Below are 20,006 nucleotides of genomic sequence, written 5' to 3'. Positions count from 1 at the left end.
TGGAATGCACTTAACTTGTCCACAGACTTTTAAATTGGTGCAACCTTCTGGCAATCAACTTGCCAGTATGTGTCAAAAGTCATAAACATTCAACTAATTGTATTTCTGGGAATCTACTCTAATGAAACAATGTAAGATATAGGAAAGATCTTATGTATATCAAAATACTCACTGGAATACTACCTGTAATAGTGAAAAATAGAAATAACAATATGGAAATAAGTAAATCATATGCTAGCATAATACACCGTTGTTGGAATAATTATAAAATTACAGCACATAAACTATATAAAACATGGCTAACACATATATAATGGTATGTATACATATTAAGTATACACTATGATCATTATGTCATCAAAAGACACATTAAAAGATTAAAAAAGTATAAAAATGCTAAATGTTGTAGGTGAATTATAAAAAAGGAATGATGAGCACTTTTTCTTTTATTTTCTATCCCAAATCTCTTTCTCTTATAAATATTGCAAATGATAACATTTTTGAAACTTGTAAAGACTGACGCCTAAGGAAACCTGTTACAGCATTCTGAGCTCCTACTACTTCCCAGGAAAACTCTGATCTCCAAAAAACTTGTCTTTCCATTCCTTGTCAGTTTTCACTACAACAGCTTTGCTAACACTACTCTCCCTAATTGGAGGGTCCTCGCCCTCCTACCTGCTCTTCTAAATCCCACTCAATCTGCGACATCCAGCGTATGTCCTGTATCTTTTCTAAAGATTTATTTCCCCAACCACCCTCGCCACAGTAAAATCACCCTTCTGGAACACCTACAGAGTGTCTGTACTATTTATCTGACCCTTTGTACACGGCCATCTCCCCCTCATCACCCAGAATAATGCTTTTTTAAGTATTTCAGGACAACACGTCATCCATTTCCTCTGCCAAGGAAGCTGATTTTTCTGTCTAGATAAAAGGAATATAATATCCTCCATGGAACTCTGTGCTTTAGCTTCTCTATTTCCCAATCACTGAACAAAACTAGTTTCTAAAACACTAAAACAAGACTATACCAGAAATAACCTTCCAAGGTTAGGAAAAAGTCAATGCTCTTAGAATGCCTAGAATGAAGAATACTTTCCTGGGTTATAATAACTGAATACTGAAATAGTCACAAACTTTTCATACACAATGTCTTTAAAGTGTGCATGCTTTTAAATTTTAACTTCATCTTGAAAGTTTGTTCTAACATATTTTAAAATATTCATTCTTGGTTATTATCAAAAAGACAAGAGATTAAATGCCAGCAAGGATGTGGAGGGAAGGGAACGCTTGTACACTTTCGGGAATGTAAACAGGTGCAGCTACTATGGAAAACAGTATGAAGATTTCTCAAAAAATTAAAAATAACTCCCATTTGTTACAGCAATCCCGCTTTAGTATATAGCCACTCTCTTGAAGAGATATCTGCACCCCCATGTTCACTGCAATATTATTCATAATAGCCAAGACATGAAACAATCTAAGTGTCCATCAATAGAAGAATGGATAAAGATATATTATCAGCCATGAAAAAGAAGGAAATCCTGCCATTTGTGACAACATGGATGAATCTCAAGGGCATTATGCTGACTAAAATAAGTCAGGAAGACATATATGATCTTACTTATATGTGGAATCAAAAATGCTGAACTCATAGAAACAAAGAGTAGATTGGTGGTGGCCAGGGGTGGGGATGGATGGGGCGGTGTTGGTCACAGGGCATAAACTTCCAGTTATAAGATGAATAAGTTCTCGGGACCTAATGTACAGCACGGTGACCACAGTTAACAATATTGTACTGTATTCTTGAAAGTTGCTAAGAGAGATCTTAAATGTTACCACCACCACCACAACACAGCAACAGAAAATGGCAATTATGTGAAGTGACAGATGTGTTAACTAACCTTACTGTGGTTATCCTTTTGCAATGTATATGTGTATCAAATCATCATCACACTGTAGACCTTAAGCTTAGACAATGTTGTGTGTCAATTATATCTCAATAAAGCTGGGGAGAAAACCATTCTAAAAAAAAAAAAAAAAGGCTGACTTTTAAAAGGGAGTAAAGGAAAATTTCCTCTTTGAAAGAAGAATTACCAAATAAAAGGAAAAATCTAGGATCAAATAGAACATTCAAATCCACTTCCTCACTAATTCTTAAATATTTATTTTTTGGTAAAAAAAGTGAATATTCTGTAGGAAATGTAATTAATATTCAAAGACTATCAAAAACACCTCCAGTCTATGAGCATCCTAAAATGTAATAATTAAAAAGAAAAAGTAACGGCTCAAAAATGAAGTTTCGTTGAGTTGAGGATAAAAGAAAAAGTGAGACACCAGAAAATATCAAAGATGACAGGATCAAAGAAATGACAAAGAAACAGAAATGTGAGTTCTTCATTAACTGAGAGGTGACAGCTAGGAAAGACAGCCTTAACAGCAAAATCATAATTATGTCAGATTAAAAAGAGTTTTGAATATTTTATATACCTGACCAAACAAGAACATTTCAATGATTTTACTATTTGCAATAGTTCTATTTAAGGGAAAGACAAGCACTTATCAAATATGCTGACAGTATATATATAAATGTCTACCCTATAATAACTAGGTTTTAATTACAGACAAATATCACTGATGAATTCCGTTTAATGTACTTTTGCTTACACACCCTAATTTGCAATTTTAAAGCTAAGGCATTTTCAAGGAATCGGTACATTACAAATTTATAATTCATATATTTTACAGAAATCAAATCAGACAGCCACACAAAGATGCAGACATAGGATGTTTATTATATAAGACAGAATTACTCATTTCTATGATTGCATCACATCTAAACTAATCACTTCAAACTATTCAAGGTAGAACCTAGTTAAGATCCAAAAATCCAATCCCAGTCCTAGATCTCTAAGAATTACAAACTCACTAGCTTGAATATTTTATGAAGACTGTGACATGGTTAAGGAATAAAAACATTCATATCTACCTCAAAAACAGAAACCACTCTGTCTAGTTTATTTACTGGATGATCAAAATAATGGAGTATCTGGCAATTCATATGCTGTTCTAATTCAACAAGGCCGTGTGAAAGCACAGTGGAAGAATTATTTTTACTCATGTGTTTTATTTTCCAGCTACTTCCTCAACAGTAGTAGTTGATTAGCAGATATCTGACATATGTACATCAAAATATAAGTTAAATCAACATATTTCCTTTACTAAAAAGCCTGAATTTAAACTGAAACAGAATGACAGATTATGATTTCTCAAACATTAATATAAAAGTTGTCTCTATTTTCCTATAGTTGCCTAATCCCCCATCCTTTATTTTGAAATCCTATTAGGGAGACAGCAGTCAAATACTCCTTCAATTCTTACGTTGATGCGTAAGCAGGGAAAAGACAACTAATGTCTCGGTATAATCAAAACACCCAGCAAAAACCATCAGGTGACGCAAGGATAAAGTGAAAAACAGTTCAAACTGCTGAGGAAGTAACCTCCTAAATAATTTTAACACTTCCCATCTACGCAAGCTAAAAGGAAGATAATATCCTCAAAAGATCTGGGTTAAAAATGATATAAGATGTGGCAGAGTGGGGGAAGAGGAGGTGGGATTCAACTTTTTTGATATATTCTTTTCATTTGAGAGCAATCTCATAAACTTTAATAAAAGAAGGAAAATGTAAAACTATTCAACGTCTCAGTGAGTAAGGAGCAACTAACCACTAACCTTATTATTTCAGCTTTAAAAAATCACCATTACCAGTGTCCCTACAGCCAGGTAAACACCCAGTAAATACAATTACTACAGTTGTTAAAATCTGTAACTGAACTTAGGTACAGAAAACAATTACTGTTTAAATCATCATAATTTGCTAGTCAATTGGTCTTTAAAATATTTGGGTTTGGTGACTGTACTGAGAATGACTAGGCAAAGAAAAGATGAGGATAAAATTCATCTACTACCTATTCTTAATAAGGCAACTCAAATTTCCAGAATGAAACTATTATTATTGGTTTTTCCACTTTCTTTATCTTTCGGGCTTTTTGAAGCAAACTGTCTTACCCACTCATATACTTTGAAAAATTTCAATCGATAAAAATCTTTACAAGGAAATGATTTAAAAATCACCAAAAAGCCAAAGGACAAGATGTTCAAGACTTTAGACAGTATCTAAGAAAGAATACAATTGGGGAATGGCTTTATCAAGGTGGGCAAAGTTCAGAATGGCAGAATTCCTTCCTTGCTGTAATGAATATACTAAAACTACCGGCGGTTTGGTGACTATCACTGGGTGCAGTAGTAAAACAGAAGGGGAAAGCCTGGCACAGAAAGCTGAATGGCCCAAAGAAAACCTAGGTGGTGACAAGAGCCTAAAGGCACATGCAGGTACGCATCTTTTATATTGGATGTGATACACTTACATGGCCCCTGTTGAATCTCTTGGGGACCAACAGTAAAGCAAGTTTAGAACTTCAAATCTTGAGACATCTATAGCAAGATGCTGATCCAATGTGGCTCCAAATATCTTCTGTTTTCCTGGCTCACCTGAAGAGGAAAAAACACTACAGAGGATGTGGGAACTGAATTTCTTTATGTAGTTTCTTCTAGAGCAACTGTCTGAAAGTTTTGGCCCAATCCTTTATGAAGTCTGGAGATGAGACACTTGAGGGACTAGTGAAAAACAAAATTCAAATGAAAAGGTGGAGTGAGGCATCTAAACGGGGAATATGAGAGCAAAAGATAATCGTCGTAGGTAACTCAGCATTTCTAATCGGTAAGTGGGAGGAGGCAGAGAAAGGAGAGAAAAAATATGCACAGATGTTTCTCCCTCCACTCCCTCACCCCAATTGCTACTAAAAATTTCCGAAGTACCTAAACTTTCTGACCACAATTAGGGAATGAATAAGCAAGATTACATGGAAAGGTAAGCATTTTGTCAAGTCTCCCTCCCCTGGCTCTATGGCATTATTAAGCAGCAGGGAGGCCTTTCAGATAATACTTTTTTCCTAAGAACAGATTCTGGTGCAATACAGTTTGAAGCAATAAAGAGAGAGAAATATAAATTGAATTCCTGCAAAAATGGAAGTCACAGGACAATATACCATATTGACAAAGTTTATTTAATTGATTTTCAAAAGGGGAGGGACGGCTGTCATATAATAAGAAATCAGAAAAGTAATTTCCATAAAATCTAAAATATTTTTAAACTAAGCAACACAAACTGCATGCTTCAGCCTCGTAGGAAATATTATCCCTGGAAAGATAATCTCTCAAAAAACTAAGATTAGCAAAAGCAAATATGATATACATTACCACACAAAAGCACAAAAATGTAGTCCATAATATTAATTTAGATTCATTTTTAATTAACTTTGTTAAAATATTTTACCTCAATATTGTTATTCTCCAGCATTCATGTAATAGCCTAGGAACATAAAACAATTTTCTTTCCAGATATCTTCCATTTTAACCATACTTGAACTATGTCTGGTAAAAATACCAGACTTATCTGACAAAGAAGATTGGAGAACCAAGTAGATCCTTACCTGACGTGGCTGCTCATTCATTCGTTGTGGGTCTGATTTCACTTTATTACTAGGATGATTTGTGACTTTGGTTACTGGTTGTTTGAAAATTGATGCAGTTTGTCTAATTGGCAATGTTGTATTCAAGTCTGGTTTACCCTGTGGATATAAGCATGTTTTCGTTAATAAATGTTACATATAATTTGATGAATTCTTTATTAATTCATTATCCATTATTTTAAGTTTTCATTTAAATTCCAGTTAGTTAACAGTGTAATATTAGTTTCAGATATAAAATTAGCAATTCAACAATTCCATACACCTGGTGCTCTGTCACAAGGGCACTCCTTAATCCCCATCGCCTACATAGCCCATCCCTCTACTCTTAACCCATCCCTCTACTTTCAATCAATCAGTAAATAAAACCTAAGATGTGTTTTAGTGAAGTCAAAATGTGGCACAGAATTCCTTTTAAGTTCATTTGCCAGGTTCTAACCATGCGGAATGCAAGGGCAAGGAAGGAGAGGGGGAAAAAAAAAAAAGAACAAAATGTGATTTAATCATATGTTCTGATTCTCGCAAAAAAAATAAATATATAAGGTCATCTGTACCTGAAAACATACCTGATATTTTTGATATGGAAATATACTTGATAAATCTACAGGATAGTCAATGAAATTCTGTCTTTATAAATGTCACCAGATAAAAATTGTTATCAACTTCCAGACTCCAAAACACTGGTTCTCAAACTTCAGCACACATCAGAACCACACATTCCTGGGCTTCACTCCTAGAGTCTGATTCAGTGGAGAACTTAGGTGGTCCCTGGGAATTTGCATTTCTATTAAGGTCTCAGATGATGTTGATGCTACTACTCTAAAACAAAGATTGCAAATTGGTTGCAGGATGAAGTTTGACCCATAAATGTATTTCGTTCAGTTTTTAGTGTCTAATAAATGAGCCAACATCTACAAATATGGAGATATCACATGAAGTCCAGAATCTACTTCTCTTTAAAACTCAAATATCTAGAAATACCAGATTTGATCTGGCCACAAGAGGCCATAATTAATTAGTAACAGCTGTTCACAAGAGGTGTCAAGGTTTTCCTTTAGCAAAATTCCTCAACAACTCATACTGCATTACCTGTCTGTCCCCTGTAAGTGTTGAGTTTGTGACCCCTGCTTAAGGAATGTTATCAATGCCTAGAAAGGTAAGCATCAAAATAAATTAAACTGACAATTACAGTATTATTTGGATCCATTAAATATGTCTCCATCACCACCTTCTCCATCCACCTCCCCCCCCTTCTCGTATGTACTACCCATGCTTGTCATTCCTTTATCTCATTCAATTTTCTCCCAATGTATGTGCTTACCTTTAGGAGATATAGTCTTTCATTCATTCATTCACTCACTTTTTTTTTTTAGCAATCTCTACCCCCAACATGGGGCTCTAACCCACAACCCTAAGATGAAGAGTCGCCTGCTCTTCCAACTGAGAGAGCCAGGCACCCTGAGACATACTCATCTTAAATAAGACTATCTCTTAGGTATTTAGCTTTCTTATCCTTATAGATATATTTTCAAAAACTCTGATTTAAAAGGAGAAAATTTGACGGATCGGCTGCAAAATTACCACTTAGGATGCCTTCTTTAAAAGTGTGAAGCCTAGGAATGTACAGTTTTAAAAGCTCTCCTAGTAATTCTGAGATGCACAGGTTTGGACACCTCTGATTTATGACATCTAGAGCATTCTGAGGCCCTAGGTGAAGCCACTCAAACTATAAAATAGTCAATATTTTATCCTCTAGAAGCTTACAGAGAACATTTCTTGCCACTAGTTATAATTCGTATAGATCATTAAACAATACCTTGTTTGGTTTTTAATGTTTTCATTCTTTAATAAAGAATGATATACTCGGCTGGTATTAGAACAAGACGGCATCAATGGACACAGAAATACGTTGCAATTGTTTGTACGCACAGTAGTGCCTCTTAAAGATTCTCATTGTTACAAAGGATTCAAGAGACAGCAATGACTAGTTCTAAATGAATCCTGAATCCGCATAGACTATTAATGAAACATAAAACAACTGGTTCTACAATGGTAAGGTTGTTATTTTTTTCATTATGTTTTTGGTATAATAAATAAAAATTAGAAGAAAAGGCTAGCTAAAAATATTCAAAATACACAATTCCCACTGACTGACAAGACAGTGTATTCCTCAGTGGGAGTAAGAAATTACTCAACAGTATGCTGTGTTACTTTTCTCTTGATCTTATTTTGGTTTTTATTATGTTTTCTCCTTTTATCTGGCTTGAAAGCTCAGAAGACAGAATTTTTCACCAATTAATTTTGTATTCCAAAACAGTAACATGTAATCTGAAAAACTGGACTAACTGGTTTTCTCAGAAACTGTTACAAAAATAGTAAACTTTATTACCATTCTCACCTGAAGAGTGCCAGAGAGTCACTGTTTATGCCCAGTTGTGTGTCTGAATCCTGCTCAATAACTACCAATCTGCCATAAATTTAAGAATTATAAAGCAAACACTTTTTTTGAGAGAGAGACAGCATGAGCTGGGGATAAGGGAAGAGGGGGAGGGAGAGGGAGGGAGAAAAAGGGAGAGAGAAGGGGGGGAGAGGGAGGGAGGGAGGGAGAGAGAGAGAAAGGGATGAAGGGAGGGAGGGAACCCTAAACAAGCTCCATGCTCAACGCTCAGCACGACAGGAAGCTCAATCCCAGGACCCTGGGATCAAGACATAAGCCGAAATCAAGAGTCAGACACTTAACAGACTGGTCACCCAGGTGCCTGCCCCAAGCAAACACTTTTTTAATGGGACAAGATTAAGGCTATTCTTATAGTTGTAGTCTTTCCCTTTCAGCATAAGGAAAAGTAAAGCAAAAGTTTCTTACATCACAAAAGTAAACTTGCAAACACACATTCTAGTATTAGAAAGAAGAGTTTCCAACCTTGATTAATCTTCTCAGTATACAGGTTAGTCCTCAAATCAAAATTTAATGTATTTTATAATAATGTGTACATTAGGCTGGAAGTACTCAAATTTTGAGACTATTCTTTCCTCTGAGGTGCTGGAATACAGAAACAAATCTTTTTAAAACTTAAAAACTTTTTTTACTTTATCCCTTTCCAATAAATACCTCTGAAAAGGATCTCTGTACATTCAGAAAGAACACACAATAAAAATTAATTTTTAAAAACAGAAAATCAGCGACAGGGAGAAAACAAATTTCCTTTGAAAAGATTAATAGTGACCAATACTAGAGCTAAGCATCAAAAGTGGATCTGAAATTCTTAGGATCCTGGGTGAAAAGAAAAACATTAAACTATATAGAGAGAACGAAGTATAGCAATTAATAAGGAAAACAAAGCTGTCCTAGTATTAAATCTAGGAAAAAATTAGAAACAGTAACATCACAACAAAACTAAGCAAATTCCAAACACTTTTTCTTTATCAGTGACCTTCCCTAAAAGCCAAGAATATAAAATTTAAAGGAAACTTGTTGAAGGTGATTCTTAAAGGGACTAAACACCTGTGTGGTCTAATTACCATGTAGCCTGTCGACGGGTCTAACCTAACTGAGGCTAGAAAAGAGGCTAATTAAAGAGGTGGAGAAAGAGCATGTGTCATAAACCAGTGATTTTTCAAAGTTTGGCATTCCTACCGGTTAAAAAATTTTTGAAAATATCTCATCTACACTTCAAAGCTGACATCAAGACTATTTCAAACTGTAATGTAAATAATTGCAAAGAATGCACTTAACTACACATTTTAAGTACTGACATTTTAATAATCCCATCACTTTAAAATGTATCTAACAATCTAAATATACCCACCATCAACCACTTATACATGAACTTTTCAATAATTACACATTTGGTTTTACTCCTTTTTCTCTTTGAACTAATAATTCCATTTCCAAAGTTATTCCTCTTTTAAACCTGAAAACCTTTAGTTGATCACATGTCATGAGATTATTTTTTTAACTTTTTGTGACCATAAAGTAGTGATTTAAAAAGGTCTTTTGCTTTACTACATTACTAGTATATAACTACCCCTAAATAATAAGTTACATGTTAATGAATGAGATAAAAATTAGATGTATTAAGAAAGATAATTTTTTATTTAAAAATAACCTCAGGGCATCTGGGTGGCTCAGTTGGTTAAGTGTCTGACTTCAGCTCAGGTCATGATCTCGTGGTTTGTGGGTTCGAGCCCTGCATTGGGCTCTGCGCTGGCAGCTCAGAGCCTGAAGCCTGCTTCAGATTCAGTGTCTTGCTCTTTCTCTGCCCCTCCCCTCCTCATGCTCTGTCTCTCTGCCTCTCAAAAATAAGTAAACGTTAAAAAAAAAATTTAATAACCTCATGGGCTGGGATGTATGCTAGAATAAGCCCAAAGGTTAGTACCAATTCCATTCCTATCCTTCATTTTTTGTAGATGTAACAGCAAGAAACCCTATTTGCATAAATGAGTAAATAGAATGAGTTTTATTGTCAGTCAATTCTTTGAACTTCTTTTGAGTTACATGTCAAAATATCACAGTGAACCACCAAAAATTTTTAATAATCGAAGTCTACTGAAGTGCTCTGTAAATTTTAGACAAAGAACTTAATTGGCAGAAGGTCTTGACTGTTACCAAGTAATTCATCTTCTCGGCATCAACACCAGTATTTCAAACTATTCCTTTACTGAAGATCAAACATTTCGCACCACGGTAATACAGCAGGCTAGTAAAAAGTACACTCATCTATAAAACGGGAGAAGATGGACTACAAACGGGGAACTGGGGAAAAAAAGAGTTTGTACCTCCATCTCGGAGCATGCTCAGACCAATTGCAGGAAAGAGTATACTTCTAGAAATTAAGAATATAGAAACACTCCTTTAAAACCATGCATGTTGTGTACACTACGGAAGTCTTTATATAGCAAAGTTTAAACAGCAGGAACTTAAATTACATACTCTAAATACCACTTTTCCCAGCCTCGCTTTGAAATAAAACTGGAAAACATTTCAGAATTGTACATATTCTATGACCATATTCTAGACATATTCTAGAACCAAAAGGACTCATTTCATCTTTAAAATTCTTGCAAATTTTCCATTTTTAGAAATTAGCCATGTTTGTTTTAATGTAAAAAAATGTCGCTCTACCTACTCAAAATGCTCAAACAAAACTGATACTTCCAAGCATCATTCAATCACCATTTTAATTCGATGGCTTTCCATGTAGTACATACCCCCAAGGGATATTCAGGCCCCAATTTGAAAAGCAAAGACTTTGTTTTTTGGGGATCACTTTCCTCATCTGTAAATGATGACAACAACAACAACATTCCTAAGATTATTACAAAGATCACACAAGATAATGCATGTATAATGCTGCTGCCTAACGCAGCTGTCATTCAGTCACTGAACAAATACTGAGTGCCACCATGTGCCAGGCACTGATTGTATGTTGGGTATACAGTCGTCATCAAAACACAAAAATCCCTGCCTCAGAGCTTACGTTCTAGAGAAGTCAAGAAAAATAGGTGTATATTTTATGGTCAGGTTGGCATGTAAATTCTGAGTAAATAGCTGCTCTTTCTATTATCAGCATTAATGTGTTTTTGAGCATGCTACTGAAATCTAGGAATTTAAACCTATTAAGTTTTTTCAGGAGAAAAGCCATCCCCTGGTTCACAAAGAGGAGAGCTTGAGTGGTATCTTTAGATTAAACCAAGATTATCATCAAAAAAATAATTTCAGATTTGTTCCAGAATATGTACAGTAGCCTATAGTTAATGCCTTTCCACAAAATCAAAAGCCAATAATGCAAAGCGCTTTACAATCTGATTTTTTTTTTAACTGGGATATGATTCACACACCATAGAATTCACCACAAAAAAAGAGTAGACGGACTACATTTTGAGCTCACTAAAAGGGACTTGTAGTTAACTGAAGAGGTGGAGGGGTGAAATTCATCATTGAAAACAAAACAAGTTTCAAGGAGTTCTACGTGAAAAATAACTTCTTGCAGCTTTAGTTAATATGATGTCATTAAAGGACTTACAGCAAAAGATGGAAATGAGTTTCAACCAAATACTGAAAAGCAGCTCTACTTAAACTAGTGCATCTACCGTGTGGAATCTCCTTTACATCTCGGTTGGCACTAGCTGTGTACACATCCTTGGGAGAACTGTGGAGATAGTCACATAAATCATTTTCTGTAGGGCTTCATTCTCTTGCTGACTTATAGTCTACAATGTCAGAGAACTCTTCGGGACATATAAAACTCAGTGAAACAGACCTCAATTGCCGACAACAAAAAAAACCCCCTGGATATTCAAAAAAAATCTTGCCAAAGCCATAGCAGGGCTACTATGACTCCAAATCTACCCTCGCTATTAGCATGAAAGCCAAGCCCAGCCCTCTCAAAAGGTTCTAACTATCATTCTTGGATAGATTTGAAGCATTAACTTACAATATAAACCTAATTATCATAGTGAAGAGGATATTCTCCTCAGCAAGCCTATTTGCTAACATGTAAAGTTCTTCTGTTCACTTTTTGCTCCATAGAAATCCTTATCCAATCAATATCTAAATACAGATGACCCTTGAACAATGTGGGGATTAGGGGCACCTAACTGCCACACCGTCAAATATCCACATATAATTCTGACTCCCCCAAAACTTTACTACTTATAGCCTACCGTGACCAGAAGCCTTACGGATAACATAAACAGTTGATTAATACATATCTTCTATGTTGTATGTACTGTATATTGTATTCTTACGCCAAAGTAGGCTAGAGAAAAGAAAATATTAAGAAAATCATAAGGAAAGGATAATATATGTACAGTACTGCACTGTATTTATCAAAGAAAAGTCTGCATATATGTGGACCTGTACAGTTCAACCTGTGTTCAAGGATCAATTGTATCTGCTCAAATCAGCCAAAAGAATGGAACAATGCTGTTAGCTTATAACTTGTCTTCATTTATTAGCTAAAGATTATTTATTAGCAAATAATAAATAGGTATCTTTTATTTAAGGATGTTCCTGCAATGAGAAAATGAGAAGTGCTTCGGACACGAGAATACTAAATAGTTCTAGGACTAAAGGGCCCTTTGCTCTGATCCTTTCCTCCTTTATTCACTCATTACACAAGCACTGTCCACGTCACTGCCCTTCCTGCCTGAATGAGCAGGGGGCCCCGACTGCCACTGCCGCACCTCTACATTTTCCACACAGCAGCCACAGCAATCCTGTTGCCCTCCTACCTGCAGTCTGAAGATAGCACCCCTACCATCCCTGATGCCAGCTTGACAAGCCGTGACTAGGTGGTCCACTGCCTTGACCTCACCTAGAACCCGTCTTCCTCTCCCTAAACTCGAGCCACTGTGGCCCACTCGCCTCAAAGGCTAAATGTATCCTGCCTTCGGGATTTTGCACTGGCTATTCCCTTTACATGGTATGCTTTTCCTTGTGGTTTTTGTATAGCTCACGCTTATCATTCGGGTCTCATCTGAAAAATAATCCCCTTGGAGAAAACTTCCCTGACTGCTAAGCCTGAACAGCCACCCAGTCTCATGCACTCTTACTTAATTCACAGTATGGCACGTGACATTTAAACTGTATTAGTCTGTCATACCACTAGAGTTAAAGCTCCATGAGCACAAAAACTTCCTTTACCATATTTTCAGAGTCTGTGATAATGCCGAAGCATATAACGTGGTAAAAGTTTTCTGTGGAATAAATGGATGCATAAAATGTCTATTACATGTAAAATCTTAGGTTATGCAGACCTTACCCTTCAATAGTTTCATTTTCTGCTTAAAACTCACAGGTGCCAAACAGGTGGAAAAGACTATAATTCATTGCTGTCTACAATGTCCATCTCAAATTATTTTTCAAAGAATAAAGTCACCTGGGGTGCCTGGGTGGCTCAGTCGATTAAGCTTCCATCTATTACCATTTAAGTTATGCTTCTATGTGGGATGTGGCCAGTGTCTTCCTCTGAGTCACAAAGTCAGCCCTCAGTCCGGACCACATTTCAACTGTGTACTCTGCTCTAACAATTACCCAAATTAATACCACCACATATCATTCCTCAGTAGTAACCAAAGAGTCAAGTCTCTCAGATCATACATTATCACCACCATTCATCCCTGTAATATTCTGTACAGCCACTCATCTACCCCACTGTTCAGTGGCTTTCAAACTTTTTTGATCCATCCCACACCCAATCTTCACATCATACACTCTTGAATGATGGACCAGGCTTTCCTATATCCTCAATATTTTCTCCAAATGTTTTCTCCAGTCCCTGCACTCAGTGACCTGGTCATCCTTTGATGGCTTCAAGTCCTCTCAAATGAAGCTTTTCTCTTTCCCTCCCTCTCTTCCCACCCTTCCGACCTCTTCCCTCTACTACATATCCAAGGGCCAAGAGGTGCATTTCTTTTCCCCCATTTTTCTCAAATAATTTCTCCATTGTTGATCTTTCAAAAACACCAGTTCCTTTGAAGCTCATAGATCTGGCTATACTACCCTGCCTCCCTTTCTCCTTCATTCACTAGACTTTAGTTTCCATTTCAGTCTTCTCCATCCCAACTCTTGTCCTCATTCTGGGAGACCTCAATACCCATGTGGGTAACTCCCCAATATCCTGAGTCCTTTGACCTATTCCTCTGCCCAATCTCACTCCCCTAATATTATAACCACAGGCTTATCAACACTAGTAACTACACCATCTCCAGTATCTCAATCAAGCACCCAAGTCTCCCAATTCCTACTTCCTATCCTTGTAGCTTCCTTTCTCAGAACTGCCCTCTGCTTTCTTTTACCCCATCAATATCCCCTACCCACTGACTGTCTTGTTTTCTCATTGTTCCTTAACCCCTCTCATATTCCTCCCCACCCAGTACAGGTTTCATGGTCCTCCATCATCATCATCACCACCACCACCGCATCACCACTGCCTGACCTCTGTGGTTTTTCCACTTGTGCTTCAGACCCTATTCTTCTTAAGCTTTTCAAAGTCTTTCAGTTGGGAGTTTAACCAAATCAGCATCTCTTTCATCTACCATCTAGTGATTCTCGACCCAAAAAAAATTACTTAAAGATCTGCCCATTTTATCTCTCACTCACTTTTAAGTCCATCCAATCTGGCTTCTGTTGCCACTGAAAATCAAGGTTATTAATTTACCTTCATGTTGCCAAGTTCAATGGAAACTTCTCAGTTTCCCTCCACTCAATCTTCAGCGACATCAGTATAACTGACCACTCACTCTTCTTTTTGAAACATTCTCCTCTCCCATGTCTCTCCTACCTTACTAGCCATTCTTTCTCAACCCACTTTGCTGATTCCTTCTGCTCTAACCAAGTTCTAGTTACTGGCTTTGCTCAGAGCTTGGTTCTGGATCTTTGTGTCTTGGTAATCTCTTTAGTCCCATTACCTGGAATACTACCTAAACGCTAATGACTTTCCAAGGTGAGACCTCACAATTTGACATACCAACTGCATATGTGACATACCAACATCCATCTCCATTTGGATGTTTAATAAGCACCTCAAACTGCATGTTCAAAATTTATTTTATTGACCCATATAATTTTTTCCTAAGGTGATCTCAGTGAATGGTAACCCAATCCACTCTAAAAACTCATCTAAAAACTGAGGTCTCCCACTTGAGTCTTCTCTTTCTGTCATCTTCCATACCAAATAATTGGCAAATCCTGTAAACTTTACATTAAAAACAGATCTAGAAACTGTCTACTTCTCTTTACTACCACGTGTCTATGCCATCATCATTTATCAACAGGCTACTAGAACTACTTGCTCCCCACTTCCACTTTTATCCATTTCATTTCAAATTAACAGAAACTAGACCCAACGGTGGCCCACACTTAAAGGAGATGCCAGTAATCCCTTAAGGACTTCAAGGTCTAGAAATGCTCATTTATCACCTGTGAGCTGCTCACTTCCCCTCTCCACTCTCACTAGCGAGATACCAGAAGACACTCCATTCAACAAGCGTTTAATACATTGACAAAGAGGACACCAGCATCTTTGGAAAAGATTTTAGTCACTTTCTCTATAAGGTCAGGAATATTGGTGGAAAGAATGAGGTCTCTGTTTTCAGTGTGGACAGAAAAGACTCTACAAAGAATCCAAGAGGCAGTTCTTACTACACAGTATGCTCTATCAGGAGCTGGTAATCAGAATGATCCTACCACGGGGGGATTGAGGACATAAATAAGTCAGTCCACAAAGGTACCAATTTCAATAACTGAAAATCCCCAATCTGTTCAACAAAGGCCTAACTTGAGATACAGCAAGTGAGCTGGTCCCTCATATCTTTTGCCAAGGCCCTGCTTCCTCTCCTGCTTCTAAAACAGTGGTTATTAGCTTTATTGGCTACATTTTCCTTTAGAACTTGATAGACTCTCTCCTCGCAAAAATGCATAACAGAATATACTGCACTTAGTTCAAAGGTTCCTGGAGGCCTGAAGCATGGACTCTCAGACTGGACACCTGCCTGACTCCGTTGGTTCTCTCTTGGCCTCTTCTATCCACCAAAGGAAAAAGAACAATAATGATAATGTTCTTTGGTCATGCATTCTCTTCTGAATATTTTTCTCTCTCCTCTACCTCTCATTCAATCTCCATAAAAGTAGTCTAATCATTTTTATGGGGAGAGGGGTAAAAACACACATATACTGTACATACACGTTTGTAAATGCACAGAAGCTCTGGAAGGACACACACACAAAACCAGTAGTGTCCTCTCAGGAAGAGGACTGCACACGAGAGGTGGAGGAGGAGGAGGCTTTTTTACTGACTATCCTGTCACCCTGTATACAAACTGCCCATCAAATAATAATAAATCAAAAATTTTAAACTTTTAAAATAGCAGGATACATTTTGCTTCTAATTTCTCATTTCCCAGAAACCTTCTGGCATTCTAGGAAACACTTTTCTGGTTCCTCATAACTGGTCACCAGATGCCTTCTAACTTGGAAATCCAATGGATATTACAAAGTAAATTTTCTTTCCTAGGCTTTTATAATACCACAATTTTTGAATTCTCCTACTACCTTTCTAGAAGTTCCTTCTTATTCTCCACAAGACTAATTTATTCCTTTATTCACTACCAACAGTGTGACAAGATAATTTTCTTCTATTTGCCCCTTTGTTAGGTGATCCTAGTGAGTTATGACAAACCACAAAGACAGGAGTTCTCAAGCATGACCCGGGAGTTCCTGGGGCGCACCAGATCCTTCCAGAAGTCCAAAGAACAAAACTATTGCAACTCAGTCTTCCGCATCCCATCCCCAGACTTGCTCTTCTTCCCCTATTCTTTATCGACCTCCAAGCCAGGACTGCAGGATGCACCAACAGTTCTCTCTACTGTCATCAGTACTTACATGTACTTATTTCTCTTGATTGACTCTAAGCCTTTCCATACCTCCTGCTACAGCGTTTCCAGCCATCATTACTTTTCTAGCCTATAACAGCCCAAAACCACTATCCCTACTTCCAGCTTCACCTTTTCCCAAATCCATTCTCCCACTGCACCCTTTCTATCCAGTACCCAATCTGATTCCCGCCATCACCACCTGTTCACTAGTGTTTCTCAAATTGCATCCCCCAAGATGCATTAGCTCTCTACAAAAATTTTTATTATTTTGTTGAGGATAAGTAAAACAAGCACATTCTAGATCATCTGGTGACGTACCTAGGACACAGTCATACAGAATCCAAGACATGTTGATAAAATCACACTAGCACACTACCATAAACCAACATAAGTCATGAAAAATGCATATGGCAGGCTTACACATGATTGATTCCACCCAAGACAATATAATGTTGTTTATTTCCAAATTATCAAATTTGTGTGACTAGAGAAATGTGATGAAAGAACGGAATTTTTCCGAGGTATTCGTAGCACTGACTGGCCAACCTAAAAAGTAACTTGTTCCATACCATATTCACATTGTGAACATTTTACAAAATATATCATGTTGCATTAATGTTGGGGAACTCGGATTTTATTAGTTTTGTCACTAGAAACACAACGAATTCAGTTGAATGTTTACACAACTGAAACACTGAAATAAAAGGAATTTCTATCAACGAAACCAAATTATTGAAGTTCCCATAACATATATTGCACCCAGAATCACTATACTTTTTTAATTCAATCCTAGTTTTTCCAATTACTTTTTTAAAGAAACTTACCTTTTCAAGAAACTAGCTTCCATTTTAAAATGTTATGGGTCATCTCTCTGAAACTTTAAAATGTCTCCCCTCTTTAAAAGACCAAAGCCTGCCTGAATGCCTAAATATTTAGCTTTCAAAGCAAAGGTTTTGTTGTCTTATTCACGTATTACACATGCTATGCTGTCCAATATGGTAGCCACCAGAAAAACGTGGCTATTTAATCTTAAATTAGACAAAAATCAGTTATTCAGTCTCACTAGCCATATTCCATCTACACACTAGCCACCCACATGTGGCTGGTGGCTACAACATTTTCATCATTACCTAACTGTAACTTCTCCTTTGAGTAAGTGTTGAGAAAGCTGTTCATCACTTCAAAGTCTACGTTGAGGACTTCCAAATCTTCATCTAGTCTTTTTCTATTAACTTAATGGTAGCTCTACTCTATCAGCTAGAAAGATAAAGGTAGTGACTGGAAATAATTATGGTAGTAGCAAATCAGTAAGGAACATACAATGTAATCAAGAATGGGAAAGATTTTCAGGGTAAAGTTAAGATTGTGACATAGAAAAGTAAGAATAGGTACTGTAAAAACAGCAGTAAATATGAATCAAAAGACAATGCCCACTCCAATGTACCCACTCATCCTAAAATGATCACCGCTTTGCAAAGATCTTCAAAAGATATCTTCTCAACCATACCTGAAGTATTATGCACCCAGTAAACACACTTTTGATATGGAAAATATGGTAAGATCTCAGTATATAATAAGTCACTATGAACTACAATTTAACCTGTTTCAAAATTTTGTTAATAACATTTTAAATTCTTTCAAGGGTTTTTAAAAGCCTCAAAACAAAACAATGAATAATGTACTTCAGCCAAGTTTACAACTAGATAGCAAAACTATATACATTCCTGTTTGCTCATTTAAATTTCCCAGCATTCTCTATACTATATTATTTTTTAAAAAGACATAATACATAATTAGCCACAAATATGTTTTCTGCTTTATAGAGACATTCAGTGTTGGCATGACTCCAAAAGAAAGCTTATTTTAAAAGTGCAAAAGTCCCATTTTCTGTCTGCTTAATTAAGAGAAAATCGGGTGCAAAACTAAGACTATGCCCCGCCCCCATTCAAACAGAAACTTCAGAAAACAATGACAATGAAAGGCACTTCCAAAATAATGTATGGTATATTAATTTATTCAATATTTATGACCACTATAAACTTCTGGAATGAGGTGGATATTAAATCAAATAAACATGAAGCAAACATTTATTAAGTACTTACCATGTGCTAGGCTTTGGACCACCTACACACACACACACAAAAAAAAAAGAAGAAAGAAAGAGAAAAAAGAAAGAAAGAAAGAAGGAAGGAAGGAGAGAAAGAAAGAAAGAAAGAAAGAAAAGAAAGAAAAGAAAGAAAAGAAAGAAAAGAAAGAAAGAAAGAAAGAGAGAGAGAGAGAAGGAAGAAAAAGAGAGAGACAGTCCCTGCCCTCATGGAGCTCACAGTCTAGCGGAAGCAGACAAACCGTCACAAATACAATGGCAAGGCACCGGGGAGGCACTATGGAAGAAGGGACCGGTTCTGCCTGATGAATGCAGGGTGGGCTTCACAGAGGTGGAGACAATGGAGCTGGGCCTTGGATGAGCAGGAGTTCACCAGATGGAGGGGTAGGGGGGAAGCACATTCCAAGCAGAGGAGACAGCACATGCGCAAGCACAGTCTCGAAAGCACCTGCCGTGCGTGGTGCAGGAGGATGAGCAGTCCAGCGCAGCTAGAGCATAAAGGTGCACACAAACTAAAGAGATGAATTAGTTTTTGGTTTTTAGTGAGTCATAACTATCAGGAATAAATCTTCAGATCATACTTAGTGTAGCTTAACTGTGATTCTGATAACAAGAGGGCAGTCTGAAAACATTCCATTCATTTCATAAATATTTGAACCCTTTTGATAGGTACCCAGCAATCCAGCAATGTGGCTAGAGTTTTTTTTAAGCTGTTCTAGAAAAATAAATCTTAATATTCCTCTGTACATTTAAGAAGCAAAATAAATCCAGAATAAAGGTTTTCTTAAACTGAATCACAGAGTGTCACCTATACACATTACAGGTCCTCACTTCTGGTCATTTGAGCTCCCTGTACTACCACTATCTTTTGTACCCTTAACACTTTCATAACTATCAACCCAAAGTAACCCCACAATTAAGCAACAGGGAGAGCAAT

The 20,006-nt window shown here is 36.8% G+C and overlaps 1 protein-coding gene across 1 annotated transcript in view; it reads right to left on the bottom strand.

Annotated features, from left to right (window-relative positions):
• MBD2 (methyl-CpG binding domain protein 2) overlaps window positions 1-20,006 on the bottom strand; it is an 88,867-nt gene that overhangs the window by 26,155 nt on the left and 42,706 nt on the right. Inside the window, exon 5 of the mRNA XM_077777557.1 lies at window positions 5,554-5,691. Coding sequence (XP_077633683.1) covers window positions 5,554-5,691 — 138 coding nt within the window. The remainder of the gene's footprint in view (window positions 1-5,553; window positions 5,692-20,006) is intronic.

Source organism: Crocuta crocuta, unplaced genomic scaffold (assembly GCF_008692635.1).
Source record: "Crocuta crocuta isolate KB4526 unplaced genomic scaffold, BGI_CrCroc_1.0 scaffold36, whole genome shotgun sequence".
Classification (NCBI taxonomy): domain Eukaryota; kingdom Metazoa; phylum Chordata; class Mammalia; order Carnivora; family Hyaenidae; genus Crocuta; species Crocuta crocuta.
This window is presented reverse-complemented; position numbering and strand designations above follow the sequence as displayed.